General features: G+C 58.9%; 1 protein-coding gene across 1 annotated transcript; it reads left to right on the plus strand.

Annotated features, from left to right (window-relative positions):
- Positions 1 to 459: 459 nt before the first annotated feature.
- On the plus strand, positions 460 to 24,177 carry VOLCADRAFT_74236 (dynein heavy chain 8). The gene is made up of 45 exons (XM_002949396.1): positions 460 to 699; positions 1,061 to 1,167; positions 1,429 to 1,576; positions 1,870 to 1,992; positions 2,225 to 2,311; positions 2,697 to 2,807; positions 3,077 to 3,274; positions 3,524 to 3,664; positions 3,927 to 4,181; positions 4,404 to 4,564; positions 4,876 to 4,975; positions 5,204 to 5,308; positions 5,588 to 5,734; positions 6,125 to 6,290; positions 6,515 to 6,685; positions 6,910 to 7,270; positions 7,676 to 7,844; positions 8,087 to 8,274; positions 8,844 to 8,952; positions 9,142 to 9,373; positions 9,788 to 9,980; positions 10,419 to 10,661; positions 10,957 to 11,191; positions 11,463 to 11,696; positions 12,136 to 12,316; positions 12,547 to 12,647; positions 12,900 to 13,032; positions 13,375 to 13,670; positions 13,903 to 14,090; positions 14,427 to 14,573; positions 14,765 to 14,830; positions 15,093 to 15,303; positions 15,598 to 15,690; positions 15,928 to 16,041; positions 16,327 to 16,677; positions 16,939 to 17,063; positions 17,335 to 17,538; positions 17,672 to 17,891; positions 18,145 to 18,347; positions 18,759 to 19,047; positions 19,368 to 19,583; positions 19,797 to 19,873; positions 20,247 to 21,247; positions 21,482 to 22,179; positions 22,500 to 24,177. Exons 1-45 carry the CDS (start codon positions 475 to 477, stop codon positions 23,085 to 23,087), a joined length of 9,711 nt encoding a protein of 3,236 aa, XP_002949442.1. The 5' UTR covers positions 460 to 474; the 3' UTR covers positions 23,088 to 24,177.
- Positions 24,178 to 24,406: the final 229 nt, after the last annotated feature.

Below are 24,406 nucleotides of genomic sequence, written 5' to 3' on the forward strand. Positions count from 1 at the left end.
CCTACAAGATGGGCAAAGCGGCCAAGGAGGACCAGGTGCGGTCGGTCGGGCGGCTGGGTGTGTGGGTTACAAGTTCCGCACGAACGCGGGGTTGTCCGTCAAAGCCGGGAGGCCATGGACTGTGTGCGTGTGTGGCACTGGCTGGTGTGGGGGAAAAGGTTGCGGTCCTGTTATGTAAGCCTGTCGCGGCAGACTAACTTTCAGTCACTAGTTGCTTTTGCTTGGCCTGTGTTCCCTGAGCTTTCAGCCCTCAATCCGTGCATAAACACGCATCCGTGCACACGCACCTGGACGCACCTGGCTTTCATGGATTCGGCATCCTGTGCCTCTGCCATACAGGCCGCCATCTGTCATGCTCCTGTGGCGCCCTTAGTTACTAATAGCGATGGCCCTTGTGTAGCGATGCGGCCTGTATAGTGATGTTCCCTTCAAAGTGCATCATGTGTGCTCCCGGGTGCGGAATCCGGTGTGGGCATGCAGGTTGTAGTCCGGCTCAAGGAGCTCATCGACGACTTCAAACAGATCCTGCCGCTGGTGGAGGAGCTGGCCAACCCGGCTCTCAAGACACGACACTGGGAACAGATCTTCAAACTCATCGATGCGGACGTGCCGCCGAACGACAACGGCATCGGCTACGCGCCCTTCTCTGTGCGCATGATGCTGCAGTACAACGCTCTGGACAAGTACGAGGCCATCTCGGTGCGTAGGTGGATATGGTTGGGTTGGATGGGTGGCCAGGTCGGTTCGGGTTTCCTTGGGGTCTCTACGCGGGGTGCACCACAGTGCACTGCTCTACTCTTTGGGTCGCTGTTGCAGCACTCCATGGGCTGGCTGGCTCGTATGCCGTGGAGGATTTCATACCATCCTGTCCCGTCATGGAAGCAAAATGCTGTTGACCCGCTCAACGGACATCGGTAGATCTTACTACTTGCTGTGCCTCTGGTTTGCTGCTGCATCTCCGGTGCTGTTGCTGTTACTGCACCCTAACGCCCGCTGCTGCATCGCTCACACTGCTATTGTCGCTGCTGCCGTTCACTCGAACCTGCCACGCCCTCCACAGTCGATCAGCGGCGTGGCTTCCAAGGAGTACAGTCTGGAGAAGGTTCTGGAGAAGATGGAGAAGGACTGGAAGGGCGTGGAGTTCCGCTGCATCGAGTACAAGGACACGTGAGTGTGGTTTCTTTCACCCGGAGCTTTGTGCGAGCGGATAAGTCGAGTGTACGGCCAACCGCACCCCACTGCGTGTCATTCCCCCGTGTCATTCGTTCAAGTGTCTCAGACGGGGCTCGCTCTGGACGATGCACAGTGGCGGGGTTTTCGCACGTAGGGAATTTGTGATCCTCTGCTAAGCCATGAGTCATCCCGCAGGATTGTTGCAGGAAACGCTTCGCCTGATCAGATCTCTCTTTTCCGTGTCCAATTCCACAGAGGCACCTTCATTTTGGGCGGTACAGACGAGATCCAAGCCCTGTTGGACGACCAGATCGTCAAAACACAGGCCATGCGCGCTTCTCCGTACATCAAGCCGCTTGAGGCGCAGGCCAACAAATGGGAGTCTATGCTCACGACGCTGCAGGTGCGCGGGGTGTGCGGGCTTGCTGGCCCTTTTGGTTGTCCCTGGGTCATCGCGCCCCTGTATAAGCCCCCGAAGGAAATTTCCAGATAGAAAAACCTAGGTAAGAAAAGTCAATTTCCCTTCGTAATTGGATCGTTGTGGAACGAGATCCACCTCATCACCGAAGGTCTGCGCCGACAGTGCTTAAGGAACCCACATCTTTCTCCATCTCCCGCTGCGTGCCGCGCTGCATGCCAGTCATTGCACGTGCATTCGGCGCCGCGTGAACGTGGTTTTCTTTCGTCCCTGTTTAGGACATGCTGGACAATTGGTTGACCTGCCAAGCCACCTGGCAGTACCTGGAGCCCATTTTCAGCTCGCCAGACATCCTCAAGCAGATGCCTGAGGAGGGCGAGAAGTTCCAGATCGTCGATCAGGTAAGCGCTGCCTACCGGTGGGCACCGGTGGGCCAGGACTGAGCACCGGTGGACAGGAGGCGTGGGCGGGGTTGGGGCCCCGGGTGAGAGCGCGCCCTGATGGCAGGGATCGTGTGCTTATGGTGGACCACACACGCACTTGTCAGCTCTGCCAGGCATGGCATTTTGAGCAGGGGCTCTGGAAATTGCGGTTGCTACATTGGTTGCCTCCTTACCTTGACCTGCTCCGCAGTCGTGGCGCGAGTTGATGGAGTCAACGTCCCAGTCGCCTGCGTGCACAACCGTGGCGGAGGAGCGCGACAAGTTGCTGTCGCTGCAGGTGGGAGCCTGTAGTAGCTGGTACACAATACGGCACCTTGAACAACTACAAATATGCGCAAAGCGCTTCACCAGCATCTCGAGAGGCCTTTTTAGCGGCCTGCTACTACAGAGCCGGACAGCCAGCCACGCTGCGGGAGAAGATGGGTGCCTGGTGTCAATGGTTGGGGAATGAGCACATGTGGGTGGGCTCACAAGATGTGAAGTGTGTGGGTTCATGTCTCGATAAAGTTCAGCTCGCTTGCTTTGTTAGTGCACCACGGCGTCCCCTCATCATCTCTTCGTCGTTACCGTTACGCCTCTTGCACGGCTGGTCTCTTCTCCATCCTTCTATACCCTTCCTCCCATACTCCACCTTCAACCTCTCCCGTCCTGGCCAACCGCAGGAAGCCAACCGTTTGCTGGAGGAGATCCAGAAGGGCCTGGCGGCGTACCTTGAGCTTAAGCGCCTGGCCTTCCCACGCTTCTTCTTCCTTTCCAACGACGAGATGCTGGAGGTAGGCAGGCACGGAACGTGCAAGGGGCCCAGGCCAGCGCAGATAGGCCGTAGTCCAACCCGCCTGGCACAGCGCGGATATGCCCTGCCGGACAGAGCTGGCCAGGGGTCGGAAAGGCAGGATAGTGCAGGGGCAAGCGCTTTTCTCGCCACGCCTTAAGCACCAGCCGAGCCATACCTGAGCTAGGATAGCACGTCCTGTCCGCCAAACCTATGTCATGGATCGTGGCCCAACATCCCACGTGTCGTTGCGGCGATGCGCTGTTGCAGATTTTGTCGGAGACCAAGGATCCCACTCGCGTGCAGCCCCACCTCAAAAAGTGTTTCGAAGGTATCGACAAGCTGCGCTTCGAGAACGGCGCAGTGGACATCACGGGCATGATCAGCTGTGAGGGTGAGGTGGTGCCGCTCAAGACCAAGATCAAGCCGGGTGACGCCAACGGCAGCGTCGAGAAGTGGCTTGTGCAGGTGCGACTTGAGAGAGCTGGGGACTGCTATGAATCCCGGAAAGCCTCTGGAATGCTGACAGTTGGGCCAACCAAGTCCTCGGCTGTCTACTATTGCTGCTCCTTAGGCCGCAGCCGCCGTGTCCCCCACCCGTGCACGCGGGTGTTGTGTACGTGATGTGTTGGACGTCGGCATCATCACGCATCCCGCTGCGTACGCCTATCCCTGCGACGTTTGTCACCTCCGCCTGTGCTGTCCACGTTGGCGCAGGTGGAGGCAGGCATGGTGGAGTCCGTGCAGGAGGTGTCCCGCCGCGGTGTGCGAAGTTATCCCACGGTGCCGCGCGAGCGCTGGGTACTGGAGTGGCCAGGGCAGGTGGTGCTTGTGGTCACTGCCATTTACTGGACCAGGGTGAGCTGGTTCACGGGTGTGGGCTGGGGGCCCAGGGTCCCAGAAGCCAGGAACCCAGAGGCGGTTTCCTTGTTTGGTGCAGGGAAAACTGGGTTAACTGCTCCCTAGTTGGGCAAGAAGTCAGGTGGCTAACCAAGGTACCAGCACTAAATGGGTCCCTTTCTCTTACGACACGGTCTTGATGGCCGCTGTTGCTGCTGTAACTGGTCACGGGGCCGGGTGCTTCAACAGCCCTTACCCCGCTTTCACCCCGGCCGAGCAGGAGGTTGTGGAGGCCATCACTAGTCCCTCGCCCGGCGCACTCCACGCGTGTGCGGAGCGCAACACCGCGCAGCTGGGCAACATCGTGTCGCTGGTGCGCGGCGAGCTGTCCAAGCTCAACCGCGCCACGCTGAGCGCGCTGGTGGTCATGGACGTGCACGCGCGCGACGTGGTGGTAGCGCTGGCTGCAGAGAAGGGCGTGGCGGGCGACCCCAACCACTTCAGCTGGCTCAGCCAACTGAGGATGTACTGGGAGGTAAGTGCCATCTCCTCTTTCACTCAGTTTCATCTTTTCCTTTCTTCTCGGCGTTTAGTCCCTTCCCAGTCTCTTCCCTCCTTCCCTCCTCCTGCTGCTGCTACTGCTCCTTCTCGTCCCCGTTCTCTTAATGATAGACATGTCGAAAAGCAGTAATATTTGCTGCTGCGGTAATCTGGTGTTTCCATGCAGATCAAGAAGCCCTCCCAGGCTACCGAGGAGGATGAGGGGACCATCATGGTGCGCATGATGAATGCCGAGGTGGAGTATGGCTATGAGTACCTGGGTAACAGCATGCGCCTGGTGGTGACACCGCTGACGGACCGCTGCTATCGCACGCTCATCAGCGCCATCCACTTGAACCTGGGCGGTGCTCCGGAGGGGTAAGAGAAAGGGGACGTACGGTGGGTTTGCTGCTGTGGAACGCAGCGGTCGTTTAGGAAGGAGGGTTGCAGAGCGGTCAGGATTGCGGCTGAGGGTCGTCGGGCACAGAATACCGATAGGAAAGAGTAGGATAGAGATTTGGGGGATAAGGATGGCAGAGGGCCCAGGATAGCGGCAAATTTGGATCCACGTGCGTTCATCACGCGCGTTTTCTCTGATGTCATTAATGTCACGGCGGATAAGGTAACGCACATCCACAAAACACATGCCCGATGGTCTTCGAAGTAATGTTCACGTCAAACACTCGCAGGCCCGCCGGCACGGGCAAGACTGAGACGACGAAGGATCTGGCCAAGGCGTTGGCGCGCCAGTGCGTCGTGTTCAACTGCTCCGATACCCTGGACTATCAGGTATGTTACAAATACACACGTAACCACCCCTGTATATTTAAACGTTCTATGTACCCACGGGGATCTTAAAACCCACGCATGACTGCAAGTCCGTGGACAGCGGTCATGGCAGCAGCCCCGCCTTGCCGTCACGCAAGTCCTGCGCATTGCACCCTCGCCTGTCTACCTGAGCGTCGACCCGCCAGAATGCCTACTTTCCAATGCCTTGTATACACCACGCGCTTGCAGACCATGGCCAAGTTCTTTAAGGGTCTGGCCAGCAGCGGTGCCTGGGCTTGCTTCGATGAGTTTAACCGCATCGACCTGGAGGTGCTGTCCGTGGTGGCTCAGCAGGTGGGGAGAAGGGAAAGATGACTGGGGAAAAGCCGATGGAAGAGAACAGGACAGACGATGGAAAGGGCCAGATGCTAGACGAGGTGCTCGGCCGTGGAGTAGAAGTACATCAGATTCTTACGCAGCTTTGATGATCCGGGAGTTGTGGAAGTGGAATGAATTCCGGGGCAGCGGTACAGCGGCGCCGGAACAAATGCTAATTCTCTTCATACCTGTACATTCGACGCCAGTGAGCGTGGTGTGTGTGCTGTGCTGTGGTGCCCTAATGATCGCATTCAGGTGTTGGAAATCCAGCTGGCGGTGAAGCAGCGCGTCAAGTCGTTCTTTTTCGAGGGCAGTGAGCTGCCGCTGCGGCCCACCTGCAACGTGTTCATCACCATGAATCCCGGATATGCAGGCCGATCTGAGCTGCCGGACAACCTCAAGGTGCGAAAAGAGGAACGCTTAAGTTGCTTTAACGCATCAAGTTTTCAAACAGGAAGCATCGTTGTAGATAGCAGATATTGATACAGAGTGGGAGGCTTCTGGGCCATTTGAACATTGTCATTTCTACGATTTATCACACCATTCAGCACCAGGAAGCATCGTTGTGCCTTTACACACACGCATGTGCACGCAAGTTCACATGACACACGCAGCGAAAACCATGCTGTACCCACGTCGTTACCTGCCTGTTGTCTTACTGCTCCCTCACGGCAGCCGGCATTCCGTCCTGCCATGCTACTGGCCCTCGCCCAGCCGGTTTTCCTCCTCTCCGCCAGCCTCAAGCCCGGCCTTTTCCGCACCTTCGCACCTTCTTCCCCCTCGTCCCAATAGGCGCTGTTCCGCACGGTGGCTATGATGGTTCCAGACTACGCGCTCATCTCGGAGATCATGCTCTACAGCAACGGCTACCTGCAGGCTCGCGAGTGCGCCCGCAAGATTGTAGCCACATACAAGCTCTGCTCCGAACAGCTGTCTAGCCAGGATCACTACGATTACGGTACGTGACGACCGTGGGATGCTTCTGCTTGGGTTGGGAGGCTTAGTTGGGGACTTGGGCGGTTCGGATTAGGCGGCTCGGGCGTGTGGGCGTTTTTAGCGAGTGGAGGCGTGCCTTTCAGAGTGCGTGGAGGATTCCGCGATGTGCGCGCTTTGCATATGTGTGAGAGATTGTTTCATCCGAATTCTCCGCCTTTATTTCCTTGGGCACCGACATCCCTGCAGGCATGCGCGCTGTGATGGCAGTGCTGCGTGCCGCTGGCAATTTGAAGCGGCGCTTTCCCGACTCGGACGAGTACGTGCTGATGCTTCGCTCCATCATTGACGTCAACCTGTGCAAGTTCCTCAGCCACGACGTGCCGTTGTTCAACGGCATTGTGTCGGATCTCTTCCCAGGTAAATGCGCTGCGCGTGGCCGGAGCTGCCTGGGCAATGGGCAATGGTTGAATTGGACTACAGCCATGGATTGCACTCTTTGCATTCCGCTCTTTTTCCTGCATTCTTGCTCCCCAAGCATCTGTCCTCCATCCCGCCTAACCCAGATCTTCCGTCCTGCCTCCTTCTCTCGGCTCCCTTACTCCCTTTATCCTCACCCCTCTCCAATCCCTATATTTCCGCAGGCGTGGTACTGCCCGAGCCCGACTACGGCCACCTCATGGACGCCATGAAGCGCCAGTGCGCACTCCACAACCTGCAGCCAACGCAGTACTTCCTGATGAAGACCATCCAGCTGTACGAGATGGTTGTCGTACGTCACGGCCTCATGACTGTGGGTCAGCCCTTCAGCGGCAAGACCGCCTCACTCAAGGTGCTGGCTGGCGCGCTGACCGACCTTCATGAGCGCGGAATCACCGGCGCGCTGTACAACCGGGTGCAGCTGCGCACCATCAACCCCAAGAGCGTCACCATGGGGCAGCTATACGGCGAGACGGACAGAGCGACCCAGGAGTGGAAGGACGGCGTGCTGGCTGTGGCATTCAGGTGCGATGCGCGTGTTGGGACTTAGGGAAGGGGGTAGTGCTTACTCCAAAGAGCACATAGTGGCTAGAACACGTGAAGTAGTAACTGACCTATATGGAGAGAAAAACAATAACATAGCGATGTGATGCTGCCAGCAGCTGTGATATATGTTTGGAGTCAAGAATGAAGCCGAAAAGATTGCTGAGGTTGTTGTCCACAGGCAGAAGGTTTGTGTGTGTGGGCGTTCTGGGTTAGAAGGAAGAAGCTGAAAGTCAACGGTTATGTGCGTTTACTGGCAGGGCGGGCTGCGCCGCGCGGCGCGACGCTGTGTGCCTATGCGGGCTTTCCTTCGCTTTCTTAGCTGCTGCGTCGGCGGAGGTTTTCCTTCTTCCCCGTCCTTAACCGCCTCGACGGTTGGCCCATCAGGTCCCTGGCTGCCGACCCATCCGAAGACCGCAAGTGGCTGGTGCTGGACGGCCCCGTGGACGCCATTTGGATCGAGAACATGAACACGGTGCTGGACGACAACAAGAAGCTGTGCCTGCCAAACAGCGAGATCATCCAGATGAGCAGCACCATGTCCATGATTTTCGAGGTGAGGTGCCTGCCGGCCAGCGGAAGGGCCGCAAACGCAAAGATTGACCTGAAAAGCATTAACGGAAGAACGAACGATCCAACCGAACTGCAGGAACCTGTACTGTATAGCACCTGGTCACCTGGGGACTGGAATTGCAGAACCGAGATTTTCTTTAATTCCGCGTGCCTTTTCTCCCCACGTGCACCTCACCCTAACCCGATGGCTCCGTGGCTATGCCCTTCTTCTTGTCTGTGATCCAGGTGGGCGACCTGGCCGTCGCCTCCCCCGCCACCGTGTCTCGCTGCGGCATGGTGTACCTGGAGCCGCACCAGCTGGGATGGAACCCGCTGCTCACCAGCTGGCTGGCCACCTTGCCGCGCTGCCTAGGGCCCAAGGTCCGCCGCCACTTGGAGCTGCTCTTCGACTGGCTCATGCCACCGTGCCTAAGGTGCGCCGCAGACAACTAGGATCGTGACCTGCTGCTGCGGCTGCTACTGCTGCTATCGCGATTGCTGCTGCGAAGTAAAAGCTGCGTGCGGTCGAAGGCGCCCGTGGGCCCGCCGGCCGCTCTATACTTGCTCCAGCGCCTCCACCATTACTGTGGGTGTGGTGCGCCGCTGGCGCAATGGCTGGGCCGCCACGTCGTAATGGCCTCACGCCGTCATTTGCTAGGGATAGGGATGGCAGGGGAAGCGGCTCGGGCTGCGTTTCCTGTGTGCCAGCCCGTCGTAAGGTGCTTGGTGGCCAGCCTAAGTAGCTTGTTCGCTAATGCATGGGCATGAACATGTGCGGCGGGTTATCCAGCCAGCGGTCGCGCCGTTGCTTGCTCCTCCTGCTGCGCGCCAGCCGTGTTGTACGGGGAGAAGCGGACGTCATTCATATTGTTCATGTATATTATATGATGTACATTGCCGGACATTGCCACGATGGTCCAAGAGGCCCAGACGTGGCAAGCTAAGTGAGGGTCCCAAGGAAGGGGGTTATGTAGTGAATGTGTGAATGTCGCCTGGCCTGCAGGTTCGTGCGCCGTGACGCCAAGGAGATCAGCCCCACGGAGGACATTGGCCTTGCACGCACCACCATGCGCCTCATGGCCGCGCTCCTCGCTGAGGACTTTGGACCCACCGTCAACCCCAACGCGCCCGTCGCTGATAAGGCCGGCGCCGCGGCGGAGGCGGAGAAGCCGGCGGCGGCTTCCGCCACTGGTGATGGTTCGTCGCCGGAGGGCGGTCGTGGGACCGCCAGCGGTGCAGCCGAAGGCGAGGGTGAGGAGGGGATAGAGAGCAAGCCTTCGGCACGGCAGTCGAGCAACGAGGAGGACGTGCCGCCGGGCTACTCGTATGATGACAACACCAAGATCATTCTGGTGGAGGCGGCGTTCCTGTTTGCGTTGGTATGGTCGGTGGGCTGCACTGGCGATGGCGAGAGCCGCCGCAAGTTCGACAGCTTCCTGCGCAGCATGTTGTCCGGCATGGTGCCCGATGGCTACCTGGTGAGAGCATGTGGCGCTTCGCCCTCCAGCACGTCACGCCACAGGACATCGGCCTGTGTGCTTGGTCCTTGATGATTGTGGATTCATGCGGTTGTCCGGCTTGTTGCGTTTTTGGCTATGCGTGCCCCAAAGATGGTCGCCCCGCCATGGTGGGGATGCAGGATAGGGCCGCTAAGCTATGCGGGTCAGCCCGAATGATTCAAAAGCTTGTGCGATTGCCGGTGCCCTGGGCTCTCATCCCCTGCCTCCGACCATCGGAGGGTGCCGCTTGATTGCCGCCTCGGATTTTCAATAATCTTTGTGCGCTTCCTGTGCAATCTTATTTCATTATTCCCGCTCCATGACGTCCTGCCCCTCTAGCCACAGCCCCTAAGCACGTTTACACGACCGCCCGTTGCACCCTTCTGCACCCTTCGTTTCCCATTCCATCTTCTGTCCCCTCAGGATTACGTCAATACGACACACAAAGTCCACATGTCCATCCCACCGCCGCCGCCCGACGGCGGCGCCACCGTGTTCGACTACGCGCTACAGAAGCGCAGCAGTGGCCGCGGCCTGGTGCCCGGCAGCTGGCAGCTTTGGACGGACACCATCCCCGACCTTTCTATCCCGCCGGATGCGCAGTTTGCGGATATTATCATTCCCACCAAAGACTCCGCGAGGTGGGGCTGGTGGCGCCGCGGTCACGGCTGTCGTGTAGGGACACCTCATTGTGCTCGGGGCTGGGCCATTGGTCGGCGCTGGGCCTAGGGTTTGTGTAGCAGTTGTAGTCTAGAGATAGGCGGTTACACCACATTTGAACTTGATTTCGGGCTTACATTGGTCTGAATGGGTGCCTGTACGCCTCATGCGCGTGAGCTGTACACCTACCACAGAAGCGTAACCAGCTCAGAACTCGAAAACCCGACATGAGTTTTGTATCGACATGTAGCTCCGTTGATTCTGGACATACCGTTCTGTCCGAGGCTGGGCTGAGCTTCCAGGTTTCCCGATCCACTGGTCAGCTCGCCAGCCAACCAGTCCATCCATCCCTAATTATCAACCACCCATCCATCCATCCATCCATCCATGCATCCATGCATGCATGCACCTACCCGCAGGTACACCTTCCTGCTGGACATGGCGCTTCAAAACAACCAGCCGCTGCTGATGGTGGGGCCTACCGGCACCGGCAAGTCCACCTACATCAACAGACACCTGGTGTGGGGCCTGCCCAAGGACAAGTGGACGCCCATCTTTGTCACCTTTTCCGCGCGCACAACCGCCAACATGGCGCAGGATCAGGTGGATGGCAGGCTGGACAAGCGGCGGAAGGGCGTGTATGGACCGCCCATGGGGCGCAGGTAGGGCTGGGTAAAGGGAAGGGTCGGCTGGAGTATCGGAATGCCATTGGAGTGAGGGCCAAGAGAGGGTTAGGGGGGCTTAAGGCTGAAGGGTAAAGGAGGGCGTTGTTGGAGCCACACTGCTGCGGACTTCACACTATCAGTCGTCTGTAGTCACAGGGCGCTTACCTGCTGAAGTTAGCAACATTGAGGCCCAGTGCTGCAAGGACGTGTAACTGGGGCCGCCTTACGGAATCCCCGCGAATGCACCGCCCAGTCTCAGCTCGTCTTCCGTCCTTCCGCCCACGCCCCGCAGGGCCGTGCTGTTTGTGGACGACTTGAACATGCCCGCGAAAGAGACCTACGGCGCCCAGCCGCCCATCGAACTGCTGCGCCAGGCCACCGACCAGGGCGGATGGTACGGCCGCGACAACCAATTCCGTACACTCATCGACGTGCAGTTGGTGGCGGCCATGGGCCCGCCTGGCGGCGGTCGCACCTTCGTCACCAACCGCTTCCTGCGCCACTTCAACGTGCTGGCGCTGTCGCAGGTGCGCGACAATGACGTTGGTGCTCCTGCCGGTGCTGTTGGTGGTGGGATTTGGGAAAGGTCCTGTTGGGATATTGTCGCCTTCTGTCGTCCACTTGTAACTCTGACGCAATATCGGGTACGCGGATACGCGCACATAATAAGCAACATCTATGGCCTCTGATGCACCCACCGCATCCTTGGCGCCAGTCTCTGTTAACAGTCCTCCCATTCTTCTTCCTTACGGTCCTTTGGGTGCCATGCCTCCTGCCATTCCTCCTGCCGAACCGCAGGTTGCTGAGGACTCCCTGGTGCACATCTTCCGCACCATTCTGGACTGGCACCTTACCACCAAGGGCTTCCCACACCAAGTGGCATTGCTGTCCACCGGGCTTATCAACGCTACGCTGGAGGTGTACAGCCAGTCCATGTCCAAGCTGCTGCCCACACCCACCAAGAGCCACTACGTCTTCAACCTGCGCGACTTTGCGCGCGTGGTGCAGGTACGCGTGCGTGGTGACGGCACAGTGCGGCAAGCTATAGGAGCGAGACACTCTCTGCCCAACACCCAGGCCAACAGAAACAGATTCATATGCGCCGATGGATTGGAGTATTGGATGCGCAGACAGATCACATGATGTGTGGTTTGCTGGCATCGTGAAAAACACTATTTTGCCCGGCGGGTACATGCATGTCATCATGTAGTAGCCAGGACTGCTGCAGCTGGAGCCAGTGGCCTTGCTATGTGGAACATGCCAGAGTACACGTCAGAGCCGCCGCTCAGTTCCAGCTCACATGCCGCAATGCATCTGCCCCCTAGGCTGTCCTCCCTCCCGATCTGCTTCCCTCCCTCCACCTTTCTTTTCCTCCCTCCTCCTTTCCTCCTTCGTTTAGGGCGTGATGATGCTGCCTCGGGAAAGTCTGTCGCAGCCCACCGACCCGCTGAACGAGCTGCTGAATTCGCAGCAAGCTGCTTCGTTGTATCGCCGGCTGTGGGTGCATGAGGTGTTCCGAGTGTTTTACGACCGCCTGGTGGACGACGCGGACCGGGAGTGGCTGATTGGCCAGGTCAAGACCACGGTGGCCTGCCACCTGGACGTGGGCTTTGACAGCCTGATGGAAGGGCTGCTGTCGGAGGAGGATAGGCGTAGCGGCCGGCCCATCACACATGAGGTGCGTCGTGTTAAGCAAGTGCGTAGAAAATCGGGTTGGCGGAGATCGGGTCGCAGCAAGTCCGACTGGCGGCTTGGCAACCAATATGGCGACCCAAAGTTTCCTTTCTTTTGCTATCGAACTCGCTGCTGAACAAGCGAACTCGCTGACCAATATGGTGGTCAACGACGACTGTATATTATAGTCCACATAAACAATATAGAGACAATCGCGTGCTGCAGGACATGCGGCGCTGCTTCTTCGGAGACTATGCGGACACTAATGAGGCCGAGCCGTCCTTGCGCAAGTACGCCGAGGTGCCGGACGTGGTGAGTGTGGGGTCAGGGCCGTGAACATGACCAAGAACATAGCTTTAGGATTTGAAAGCCTGAAACGCCCTGCCAGGCGTAACGGTTTTTGCCGATCGGAGGGCGTGAGTACCCTATTCCTTTTTTCCCACTCAGTTTGCTATTGGCGCTCTCCGGCTCTCGCACTGCTTCACTGTTGTTGCGAGTTGTTGTGTTGACGGCAGCCGTATGTTGACCTTATCCTTTCCATTGTTATCGTGATATCACCAGGCCGGCCTGGTCACGACGATGGAGGAGTACCTGATGGACCACAACGGGACCTCCAAGCGCCCCATGAACCTGGCCATGTTCCTCTTCGCTGTGGAGCACGTCAGCCGCATCTGCCGCCTGCTCAAGCAGCCAGGTTGGTGGGGGCTGGGTGGAAGGGGGCCGGAGGCGCATACTGAGGGTTGTGGAGGGCACACGTCTTTCCCGCTGTTGTCCTTCCGCCTAGCAACAGTTTAGATGGGGCGTGGCAGGGCCATGCGTGGGCGTTCCTGTGTTTAGGGTTGGCACTTGCTCACGCGTCCTAGCGATTTTCCTTGTCGCTCGCAGCTGCAACAGATATTTCAACACTTTCATTAAAAAAGGCCCCGCTCATCGAGAAGATATCCGACTGATCACGGGATTAGCCCTGCATATTTGCACGGATGTCAGCTTTTTCGCCTTGCTCTAATCCGCTGTGTTTTACTCCGCGGGAGCACAGGCGGCAACATGTTGCTGGTGGGCGTCGGCGGCAGCGGGCGGCAGAGCCTGACGCGGCTAGCAGGCTTCATCTGCGGCATGGAGGTTCTTCAGGTGGAGATCGCCAAAAGCTACGGTCGCACCGAGTGGCGGGAGGACCTCAAGAAGGTGTTGCGCCGCGCCGGCGCGGAGATGAAGTCGGTGGTGTTCCTGTTCAGCGACACGCAGATCAAGGACGAATCTTTCCTGGAGGATATCAACAACATCCTCAACAGCGGCGAGGTGCCCAACATGTTCGCGCAGGACGAGCGAATGCAGGTGAGAAAGTGAACGAAGCAGTGATTCTTGACACCGCAAGAATGCTTGCTTTAGGAAAGTGTATTCTTTTGGTGAAATGCTTTTCTGTCAGTTCTGCTAGTTCTCTGTCCTCTCCTCCCTCCATGTCACAAGTCCGTTATATGCCGAATGCTAAGGGAGCAGCCCCTTGCGCCACCACACCGCCCGCATCCCCGACCCACCGACCCGCCTATACTCACTCCACTACTGCCAGATCATGGAGGCGGTGCGGCCTCGTGCCGCCAAGCGGGGGCTGGAGACACCCCTGGAGCTGTGGGGCTACTTTGTGGAGACCTGCCGCCGCAACCTGCACGTAGTGCTGTGCTTCAGCCCCATCGGCGACGCATTCCGCGAGCGCCTACGTGCCAACCCCTCCATCGTCAACTGCTGCACCATTGACTGGTGGGTAATCCGTAGCGCGGGGTGGGGTGGCGTGGCGGCCGTGGACAACGGAGGACACCACACGGGGGTTGAAAGCTATAGGGGCAGTAGGGGCCTGCCGCCGGGTGTTCCGCATTATGCGGCAGCCTTAGCCCTTATTTTCTCTGTGTCTTTTGTCCACTCCGTAGCACGTCCTGCAGCGATCCATTTACTGCCGATGCAGCGCTACATTTGCTGCCGCCCTCATCACCACACATGCACAGCCGGAGCTCCCCAGTCCCGCTTTGCACCCAACCCACCTTGGACATACATACACATACACACCCTCTCTTACAACACCGCCATCCCTGCTTGCAGGTTTCGCACGTGGCCCCGCGATGCACTGGAGGCCGTGGCCTTCAAGTTTCTACGGGAGATGGAGCTGGACGAGGGAACCCGCACGCAGCTGGTGCAGCTCTGCCAGGCCTTCCATTCCAAGATCCGCACCGCCAGCGAGGACTTCAAGTAAGGGCCTCCAGCCCTCTGAAGGGCCAGCGGCTTGAGACAGACGCAGCGCCCGTGCTGCTCACTTTGGCCTGTTTGCCTGCTTGCGTGCCTCCCTGCCTAGCCCCCTGCCTCGCTGCCTGTTTACCACGGTATGATAGCTTATTAACGTCTTTCTGGCTGTCTTGCGCCCATCCACGGCCCGCTTGCAGAACCCAGCTAGGCCGGCACAACTACGTAACGCCCACCTCGTACCTCGAGCTCATCAATACCTTTAGGTACGGTATACCGTTACCTGCTGGTTGGTTGCTCGGGGGTGTTTAGGGCTCCAGGGCACAGGAGGTTTTTTCCAGTCCAGAAGACGAGGACTGGGACGGACTGGCAGCCGAGGTGCCCGCCTTGCAGCCGTGTCCGCATCTTTTTTCCTTGCTTAATTCTGTCTTCCTTTCCAACTTGTACCTTTCTGAAACTCTCCATATCTCAGGTTACGCAGCACGAACATTCTCTTATCTGCTTTCCTATCCTGTCCCTGCTTTTCAGAACGTTGCTGGACCAGAAGCGCGCCGCCAACCGCAAGGCACACTCGCGCTACAGCGTGGGTCTACAGAAGCTGGAGAGCAGTGCAGAGCAGGTGGCGGGCATGCAGGCGGAGCTGCAGGCGCTGCAGCCGCAGCTGGTGCGAACGGTGGAGGAGGTGGAGAGCCTCATGGGCGTCATTGCCAGGGAGAAGGCAGAAGTGGTGGAGCCCAAGGTGGGTGCGGGCGCAATAATCCATCCATCCATGGAGTCGTCGGAGGCGGTGGTCGGAGTCGCGGTTGGGTTCGTGCTGGTTTGGGCTTACTGATTTGGGCTGGCATGATGTGCGAGTCGAGTCGGTGGTTCATGACCTGCAGGCCCAGCAAGCTGCTCTGCTGCTGCGGGGCGTCTGCTCGGTTGCCTTTCTATGTTAGTCTTCAATTCAGCATCCTCCTATGCTTCCTTTGCGGCCCCTTGGCTTTCTTTCCTGACCTATCTTTTTGCTGTCTCCACCGCGCCTTCTCCGCAGGCGCTCATCGTAAAGGGCGAGGAGGCCAAGGCGCAGGAGAAGGCCGACGCAGCCAAGGCTATCAAAGACGAGTGCGAGGCAGATCTGGCTGAGGTAGGAATGTTGGGCCGCCGCCAGAGGATGCGGGTGGCTGTAAGCAGGGAGTGGTAATTTTTAGTATTGTGGAGTGGTAATTGCAGACGATCCACCTTCCCGCACGGGCTTTAGAGACCCAGGACAATGCCGGTGCAAGGCATACAACTTGCTAAGGTGCTGAGCTGTGTAGCTGCCAATGCCGTCACTGTGGTGCAACCCCGCCGGCCCGCAACTCCCCCTTCCTGCGTCGCCCAGGCCCTTCCTATCTTGAACGAAGCCCTTGCGGCCCTGGATACAATCGATGAGAAGGACATCAACTATATCAAGAAGCTGGGCAACCCGCCCAACATCATCAAGCTTGTGCTGGAGGTGTGTCATGCTGCATAGGCTTAGGTGCTAACGCGGCCATGAGTTACAGTCCGGTCCACTCTGTTCCTGTCCTCCTCCCGTCCCATCGGTTTGGCTCGGGGTCTGGCACACGCACACGAAGGCATATCGTTAAAGCGCGCTCGCACGTGCGCATGCTCATATGCACATGGTCACACACACGTGCTCAATGCACGCTTGCACGCCAACGTACATGGACGCCTCCACATGCTACTGATCCACCTTCTCTCTTACCCATATGCGTTTCTCCCGCGTGCCTTCCCTCAGGCCGTATGCGTCATCCTGGACGTCAAGCCCGCCAAAGTCAAGGACGAGAGCGGCAAGATGGTGCTCGACTACTGGAAGCCTTCAGTGGGACTCATGAACGATAAGGACTTTTTGCAGCGACTCAAGCTCTACGACAAGGACAACATCCCGCCACGCATCATCTCTGAAATCCGCGAGCGCTTTATCAAGAACGACGCCTTCACGCCCGCCGCCGCGCGCAATGCCTCGCCTGCGGCCGAGGGCATGTGCAAGTGGGTGCACGCCATGAGCAGCTATGACAAGGTAGCCAAGGTGGTGGCGCCCAAGAAGGCCAAGCTGGCCGAAGCGGAGGCGCAGTACGAGGAGGTCATGGTGGGTGGCATTGCTGGCATGTGTGGCTGCAGGGCTTTAATGATAGCGCTGATGTGGTGCCATCCCTGTGGATGGTTCGATAGGAAAGTGCTGCTGCTAGCTTTCTGCAGTGCTGGTTGGCCTTTTACCCACCTGCTTTTCCGCCACGAGACACGCATCAGACCTTGGGCGCTCAGGTTTCTTTCCCGGTTCCCGCACAGTTGCTTCTAGCTCTGCCAAACCCGTTTCGTCCCATGTTCCATCACAACGCGCTCTCCGCAGGTGGGACTTCGCGCTAAGCAGCAGGAGCTGGCGGACCTGCGTGCAAAGCTGGCGGCCATGGAGAGCGACCTGCGCACTAACACCAAGAAGAAGGAGCGGCTGGAGCAGGAGGTGACGCTTTGCAGGTGAGACGAAGAAGAGATGCTCCGCCGGCACAGCCTGGCTGCATGGCTACATGCTCTGCGTGTAACCTGCTGTTCACCTCCGTGTGTGCTAATTCAACATGCTGCATGGTAATAGGGATTGCATTCGGCCAAGGAAGGGAAACGTGATTACGGCCGACGGCAGGGTCTGCACCCCGGGTCGGCAGCATGGTCTGCTGTTGGCTCCCTCCACTGACCTCACTACTCCGCACTCCGCAACCACTCTGCTCCTCTCCTTGCGTGCGCTCCACAGCGTCAAGCTGGAGCGCGCCGAGAAGCTGATTGGCGGCCTGGGTGGCGAGAAAGTCCGGTGGACAGAATCCGCGCAGGCACTCAAGGACGCAGCGGTAGCACTTACGGGCGACATGCTGGTGGCTGCGGGCATCATCGCCTACTGCGGCGCCTTCACGGCGTCCTTCCGGCAGACCATCATCGAGAGCTTCCTGGATATGGTCCGGTAGGTCAGGGCCGCGCGCGCGATAGGTGGTTTAGGGGCCTGCCTTTGAGAACACCTCCGCGGCATATCATCCCATATACTGCTTGACTTCACGTGCTTGTGTCGCCACCCCCGCCCTTCCCTGCTGCTGCAGGTCCGCGGGCATTCCGTACACGCCACGCTTCAGTCTGGCCGCCGCGCTGGGCGACCCGGTGCGCACCCGCGAGTGGCTCATCGCCGGGCTGCCCAACGATTCCTTCTCCATCGAGAACGGTATCATTGTGGCGCACGCGCGGCGCTGGCCGCTCATGATCGATCCTCAGGGCCAGGCTAACAAGTGGGTCAAGAACCTGGAGAAGGAGCGCAAGCTACAGGTGGGCTTTCAAAGCAGTCAGTGTTCCCAGCCAACCCACGAGTTGAGCCCCGGTGATGCTGAGGGTACACACATGCATGGAGAGGGGTAGCAAGGTGCTAGTGTACTGTTATGGCACTGGGACGGATGGGCGGCGGCTTGAGTTTTTGTGCTGAGTGCTGAGTGCAAGGCTGTTTGTAGCCATAGAGCTGTACCACCGTGATGATATGAGTGGTTGATTGGGGCTGGGGCTGGGTGCGGCTGCTGCGCCGCAGGTGATCAAGCTGTCCGAGGGTGGCGAGTACCTTCGCGTGCTGGAGAACGCCATCCAGTTCGGGCTGCCGGTGCTGCTGGAGAACGTGGGTGAGGAGCTGGATCCCTCCCTGGAGCCACTTCTGCTCAAACAGACGTTCAAGTCTATGGGCGTCACGTGCATCCGGCTGGGTGACGCCACTATCGAGTACAGCGCCGATTTCAGGTGCGAGGAACGGCTCGGGTTGCAGAACTAAGGTTGCGAGACTGGAGTGGGGTGGGGTGGGGCGGGATTTTGCTGCATGGGCCGTCTAGCTCCGGGCTTTGTCGCATCGGGCACCTAATAGTGTATCGCGTCGGTAGCCGGAATGGCCTTTCTGCGTCCGCGTCGCCATGGTTGCGGCAACCAAAACCTGCTGGTAAGAAGATGAAAACCTTTGCCGCTCAGTTGCCTACATCAGAACGCTATCACAAATTTTGTTACTATTGGTAACACAGATAGATACCAGGTCCCACCTGCGCCTCCCTCGCGTCCTCCCATTGTTCTGCTTCCCGAAACAACCCTCCCGCCCTTCACCGCCCTTTCTTGGCCTTCTGCCTGCATCCCACCCAACCCCCCACGCGCCCACCCGCCCAGGTTCTACATCACCACCAAGTTGCGTAACCCGCACTACCTGCCCGAGGTGTCGGTCAAGGTGACGCTGCTCAACTTCATGATCACGCCGGCGGGTCTGGCGGATCAGCTGCTGGGTGTGGCGGTGGCCACGGAGCGCCCCGATCTGGAGGAGCAGAAGGCGCAGTTGGTGCTGCAGGGCGCGGAGAACACCCGGCGGCTGGCGGAGATTGAGGATCGCATCCTGGAGGTGCTGTCCAACAGCACTGGTAACATTCTGGAGGATGAGACAGCCATCTCCATCATCACGCAGGTGTGCGCGGCTTTGGCGGATGTTGATGATGATGATGATGTTAATGATGAGCAGGAGGAGATGAATTAGAGGAGGAGGAATAGGCTATGCCGTCGGGAAAGCCGCCGCGGCCACTGCCATTCGTTCCCTCCAAACCTAACGGCTCGCGTTTTAGTTCTGGTTTCGGTTTCTGTTCTTCTTCGTTTATTACTTCCTTATTAACCCCCTATCTAACTTCTCCACGTGGACCCACCCTGGGCCCCTCACCCTGGGCCCCTCAGCTTGGCGCCGGCACCGGCTCCTTACCATAGTGTGCACCTATTGTCCACGGATCCGTGCAGGCCAAGACGCTGGGCAATGACATCCAGGAAAAGCAGCGTGCCGCTGAGGTGACGGAACGTGAAATTGACATGGCGCGCACCGGCTACAAGCCCTGCGGCGACTACACCTCCATCCTGTTCTTCTGCATCTCCGACCTAGCGGCCATTGACCCCATGTACCAGTACTCGCTGCCCTGGTTCGTCAACTTGTTCGTGGCGTCCATGCACGCGGCGGAGGTGCGTGGGGTGTGGCGCCCTTACGGCGCTATGACGCCAGGAAGTCCTTGGGAGACCTGGAGATGTCGCAAGTGCTTCGGAAACGTGCGCAACCCCACACACCCTTTTGAGGCTGCTGTGTGATTACTGTGTCGAATGCCTCCCTTATGTTCCCCCAATGTACACCGCTCTGCTGCGCGCTTTCCAACCCCCTTCCGTCGTTCCCTTGCGCAGCCGAGTCCGGTGCTGAGTCAACGGCTGGAGAACATCTACGATCATTTCACCTACTCCCTCTACCGCAACGTCTGTAGGTGCGTCCAGGGATTACAGCGGCTTTTTAGTCACTAGGCTTGAATTTTATACGCAGGTAGTGACCGTATGATCCTCTTTGTGCCGAAGGCTGCAAAGGTACAAAAGCCTTGCGTGCAAACAACAATCCCTGTGCCCCAGCCGCGCATGGCAACTGCACCATCACCCACACCAACCCCATCCAAAACACAGCCCACTTGAATAACGCAAAAATCGTAAACAGCTTCCTAATTAATAACGGATGCCGCCGTTCACACCAAACTGCCGGGCAAAAGCATCCTGCTTCCCGCCCGCCTTTGCAATTTTTTACCCTACGCCGTCTCCCTCCTGCGCCCTCCTTAACATCACTCGCCACGCGCCGTCCCCTCCCCGCAGGTCCCTGTTCGAGAAGGACAAGCTGCTCTTCGCCTTCCTGCTGTGCACGCGCATCCTGGAGACCAAGGGCCGCGTCGATCCGGAGGAGTACATGTTCCTGCTCACCGGCGGTCTGGGCGGCGGCGGCGACCCACGCGCTAACCCCGCGCCTGACTGGCTCGTTGACCGCGGCTGGCGGGAGTTGTGCCGCCTGGACCGGCTGCCCACTTTCATGGGCCTCATTGACACCTTCTCCGCCGACCCCGCCGCCTGGCGGCCGCTGTACGACTCCTCCGAGCCGCACCGTACCACACTGCCGGGCATCTACAACTCCCTGGACACGTTCCGTAAGCTGCTCATCCTGCGCTGCGTGCGGCCCGACAAAGTGGTACCGGCGGTGCAGGACTTCGTGGAGGCTAACCTGGGCCAGAAGTACGTGGAGCCGCCACCGTTTGACTTGGCGGCCTGCTACGCGGATTCGGCGCCCACGACACCTCTCATCTTTGTATTGTCGCCCGGTTCCGACCCTACCGCGGCGCTGCTGCAGTTCGCCGGGGAGCGGAACATGGCCAGCCGGCTGATGGCGATCTCGCTGGGGCAGGGCCAGGGACCCAAGGCTTCGGCCATGATTGCGGAGGGCGCCAAGTCGGGTTGCTGGGTGGTGCTGCAGAACTGCCACCTGGCTCCGTCTTGGATGCCCACACTGGACAAGATCTGCGAGGAGCTGCAGCCCGAGAACACGCACTCGGAGTTCCGACTGTGGATGACGTCCTACCCCAGCCCCAAGTTCCCAGTCAACATCTTGCAGAACGGCGTCAAGATGACCAACGAGCCGCCCAAGGGCATCAAGGCCAACATGCGCCGGTCTTACATGATCGAACCCGTTTGCCAAGACAAGGAGTTTTTCGAAGCATGCGCCAAGCCGGGGCCTTTCAAAAAGCTGCTGTTTGGGCTGGTGTTCTTCCATGCACTGGTGCAGGAGCGGCGAAAGTTCGGGCCGCTAGGCTGGAACATTCCCTACGGTAAGAAGAGGGCATCGGTGGCGACGCCTTCCTGCCTCGGTGGTTCCGCGCTCGAGTTTTATGACCACGTTTCTGCTTCTGTACGCTGCCCTGCCCTGCCCTGCCCTGCCCTGCCCTGCCCTGCCCTGCCCTGCCCTGCCCTGCCCTGCCCTGCCCTGCCCTGCCCTGCCCTGCCCTGCCCTGCTCCCCTCACCTGATCTCGCCATCCTTGTTCCCGCCCTCACTTCTTGTCAGGCTTTGACGACGGCGACCAACGTATCAGCGTGCGGCAGCTCAAGATGTTCCTGGATGAGTCACCCGCAGGCGCACTACCGCCCTTCGCCGCGTTGCGCTACGTGACCGGCGAGTGCAACTACGGCGGCCGCGTCACTGACGACAAGGACCGCCTGTTGCTTAACACGGTCCTGGAGCGGTGCTACTGTCCGGACATCATTACCTATGAGGACTACAAGCTCTCCGCCTCCGGACTCTACTACGCGCCGCCGGAAGGCGACCGCGCCTCCTACCTGGCCTACATTGACACACTGCCTATCATCCCACTACCGGAGGCTTTCGGTCTCCATGAAAATGCGGACATCGCCAAGGACCAGAACGACACCGCCGCCATGTTCGCGTCGCTGCTGGCCATGACTGGCGCTGCCGCCGGCGGTGGCGGCGGTGGAAGCGGCTCGGCGGAGGATCGCGTGGCGGCGGTGGTGGCGGAGTGCCTGGCACGGCTTCCGCCGCAGTTTGACGTGGAGTCTATTCAGCGGCGCTGGCCGGTCAAGTATGAGGAGAGCATGAACACGGTATTGGTGCAGGAGTGCAGCCGTTTCAACAAATTGTTGGCGGTGCTGCATGAGTCTCTGGTCAACATCCGGTTGGCGATTCAGGGCTTGTTGGTCATGTCCGCGGAATTGGAGGCGGCGTTCAGCTCGATTGCTATCAACCAGGTGCGGGCTGCAAAGCCGCGGCCGGCCGCGGCTGTCGTTTCGACTGGGGGTGCGTGTGGCTGAAGAAGAAGAGATGGGAGGCACTGTGTAAGGGGGCTACTGTGTAGGTTTAGAGGGGCGGGCAGGGACTCAGGCTGAGTGACACAAGACACTTCCAGACGGCCGTCCTATGACCTTTTGCGTCCTGGCGGCAGGCATGGCCGACTTGGCGCACCAAGCTTCCTACCATATGCAGCCCAGCCCACCATATCACCGGGCCCCACTGAGCTCACCGTCGCCTTCTGCACCTTCAACTTCCCCTCTGCCGCCACTTGTCTCAGGTACCGGAGTTGTGGAAGAGGCGTTCCTATCCCTCCCTCAAGCCGCTGGGCTCCTACTTGGATGACCTGTACGCGCGGCTGGACATGTTCACCTCCTGGGCGTCCAAGGGCCCGCCCTCGAGTTTCTGGCTGCCGGGCTTCTTCTTCGTGCAGTCCTTCCTCACAGCCTCGCTCCAGAATTACGCACGCAAACGCCGCGTGCCTATCGACACTGTCGGCTTTGGCTTTGAGACGCTGGGCATGGATCCTGCGGCCTACCGGCAACCACCTTCGGAGGGCGTTTACGTGCACGGCATGTTCCTAGAAGGTTGTGGCTGGAGCCCGCAAGTCCAGCGTCTGTGTGAGAGCCAGCCCAAGGTGCTGTTTGTGCCGGCGCCGGTGATGTGGCTACGACCTCGTCCAGCGGATCAGCGCCACGACTACCTGCACTATGACTGCCCGTTGTATCGCACTGCAGACCGGCGCGGCGTGCTAGCCACGACGGGCCACTCCACAAACTTTGTCATGTTTGTCAAGCTGCCCACCGATATGCCTGCAAGCCACTGGATCATGCGCGGCGTGGCCTTGCTCACACAGCTTTCGGATTAATAGGCGGCTGGGTGCGGTTGAGTGAGAGGGCCGGAAAGCGGGACGCGGTGGCTGTGGGCCTGGGACTGGGGAAAGGTTTGTGTGGCTGGTTGGGGGTTGGGGGTGCGAAGGCCGGCGTGCGGGGTTGTGAGCGGCGTAGGATAGTGAAGTGGATGATAAGATGTTGGTCTTGATATGACGGCGGTTCTTTACGTTTTTACCGCGGGTGGGAGTTTGGTGACAAAAAACTGCACAGAAAGACATAGAAATGTGCCCTGCCGAGGCTGTCCTATCCGGGCGGGTGAGGGGGCTGTACACATGATAGCGCACAGGGAGTTCTCCGCCGTAAAAGGTTACATGTAGTGTTTGTGGTGGGGATGGGGGGAAGGGTGGGAGGTATCCGGGCACCGATGGGCTCTGCGGTGTAGCCTTGACAGGTGCTTGGGAGGAGCCTTGTGGACATGGCGTGCGTATGAGAACTTGCCTGTTATGGGGTTAACTTTCACCCTCGGTAAGCACCCTCGGTACAAGCAATCCCGGCCGGTGAGCATGCAAAGCGTCCAACCTATAGCTTAGCATGCGCTCAGGCAGTAGCTTAGGATGCGGTAGACAGGCAGACTTTGTAGATTTTTGGAGCAATGCCGACGTGAACCAATGCGGATGCATGGGGGCTGCAGGGCATTGGGGGGAAAGCCCGTGTGCGTATGTTCATGTATGTATGTGCGTTTCTTTTCCTGCGTCAGAAAGGACTTGTTTGTCTGTCTGTCTGTCAGCAAAGACTTTGTGATGGTTGTGTGGAGATGTTTCGCGGGACGTGAAGGCTAAAAGCAGTAGTAGTAGTAGTAGTAGTAGCAGTAGTGACGGCGATATATAAGGGTAGACGCATGTGTGCGGACTAGGGCCGGGTATGACCTCTCGGCTGCGAATGCTCATGTGCTGCTTGGGCTGGGCTGGGCTGGGCTGGGCTGGGTTGGGCTTTTGAAGTATGGGTCTTGGGGAAGTATGGAGCATTGTGGGCCCGCCCTTGGCTGGGCCGTCGTGGATCTTAATGATCTGTCTTCTGTCCTCTAGCGCATGTGAGGGTTTGTGGCGGTGCGGCTTGTGGCGCACCTGCTGTGCGTCCTGTGCGTGTCCTGACCATGAGGCGGCCTGCCGAGACGGCGACCTAACCCACAGCAGACAGGGGCCCCGCCTGCTTCCTGTGGCACCTTTGTTTACCAGCGTAACAAAAAAGGTGCTTCTGACAACAAATGCAGTTTGCTGCAAAGCAAGGCAGACCGTGTTCGGAAAAAGGACAGGCATGGGACCGGTCTAACAATTCCCGAGTCGGCTTTCCTCTG

Source organism: Volvox carteri (assembly GCF_000143455.1).
Source record: "Volvox carteri f. nagariensis unplaced genomic scaffold VOLCAscaffold_14, whole genome shotgun sequence".
NCBI lineage: Eukaryota > Viridiplantae > Chlorophyta > Chlorophyceae > Chlamydomonadales > Volvocaceae > Volvox > Volvox carteri.

Bases quoted from the DNA above. Each gene is read 5' to 3' on its own strand.
- VOLCADRAFT_74236 (XM_002949396.1), top strand. From the start codon at position 475: ATGCAGGTTGTAGTCCGGCTCAAGGAGCTCATCGACGACTTCAAACAG. The intron at 1,577-1,869 runs GTGCGCGGGGTG...GTCCCTGTTTAG, and splicing joins CTATGCTCACGACGCTGCAG to GACATGCTGGACAATTGGTT. The intron at 5,309-5,587 runs GTGGGGAGAAGG...GATCGCATTCAG, and splicing joins TGTCCGTGGTGGCTCAGCAG to GTGTTGGAAATCCAGCTGGC.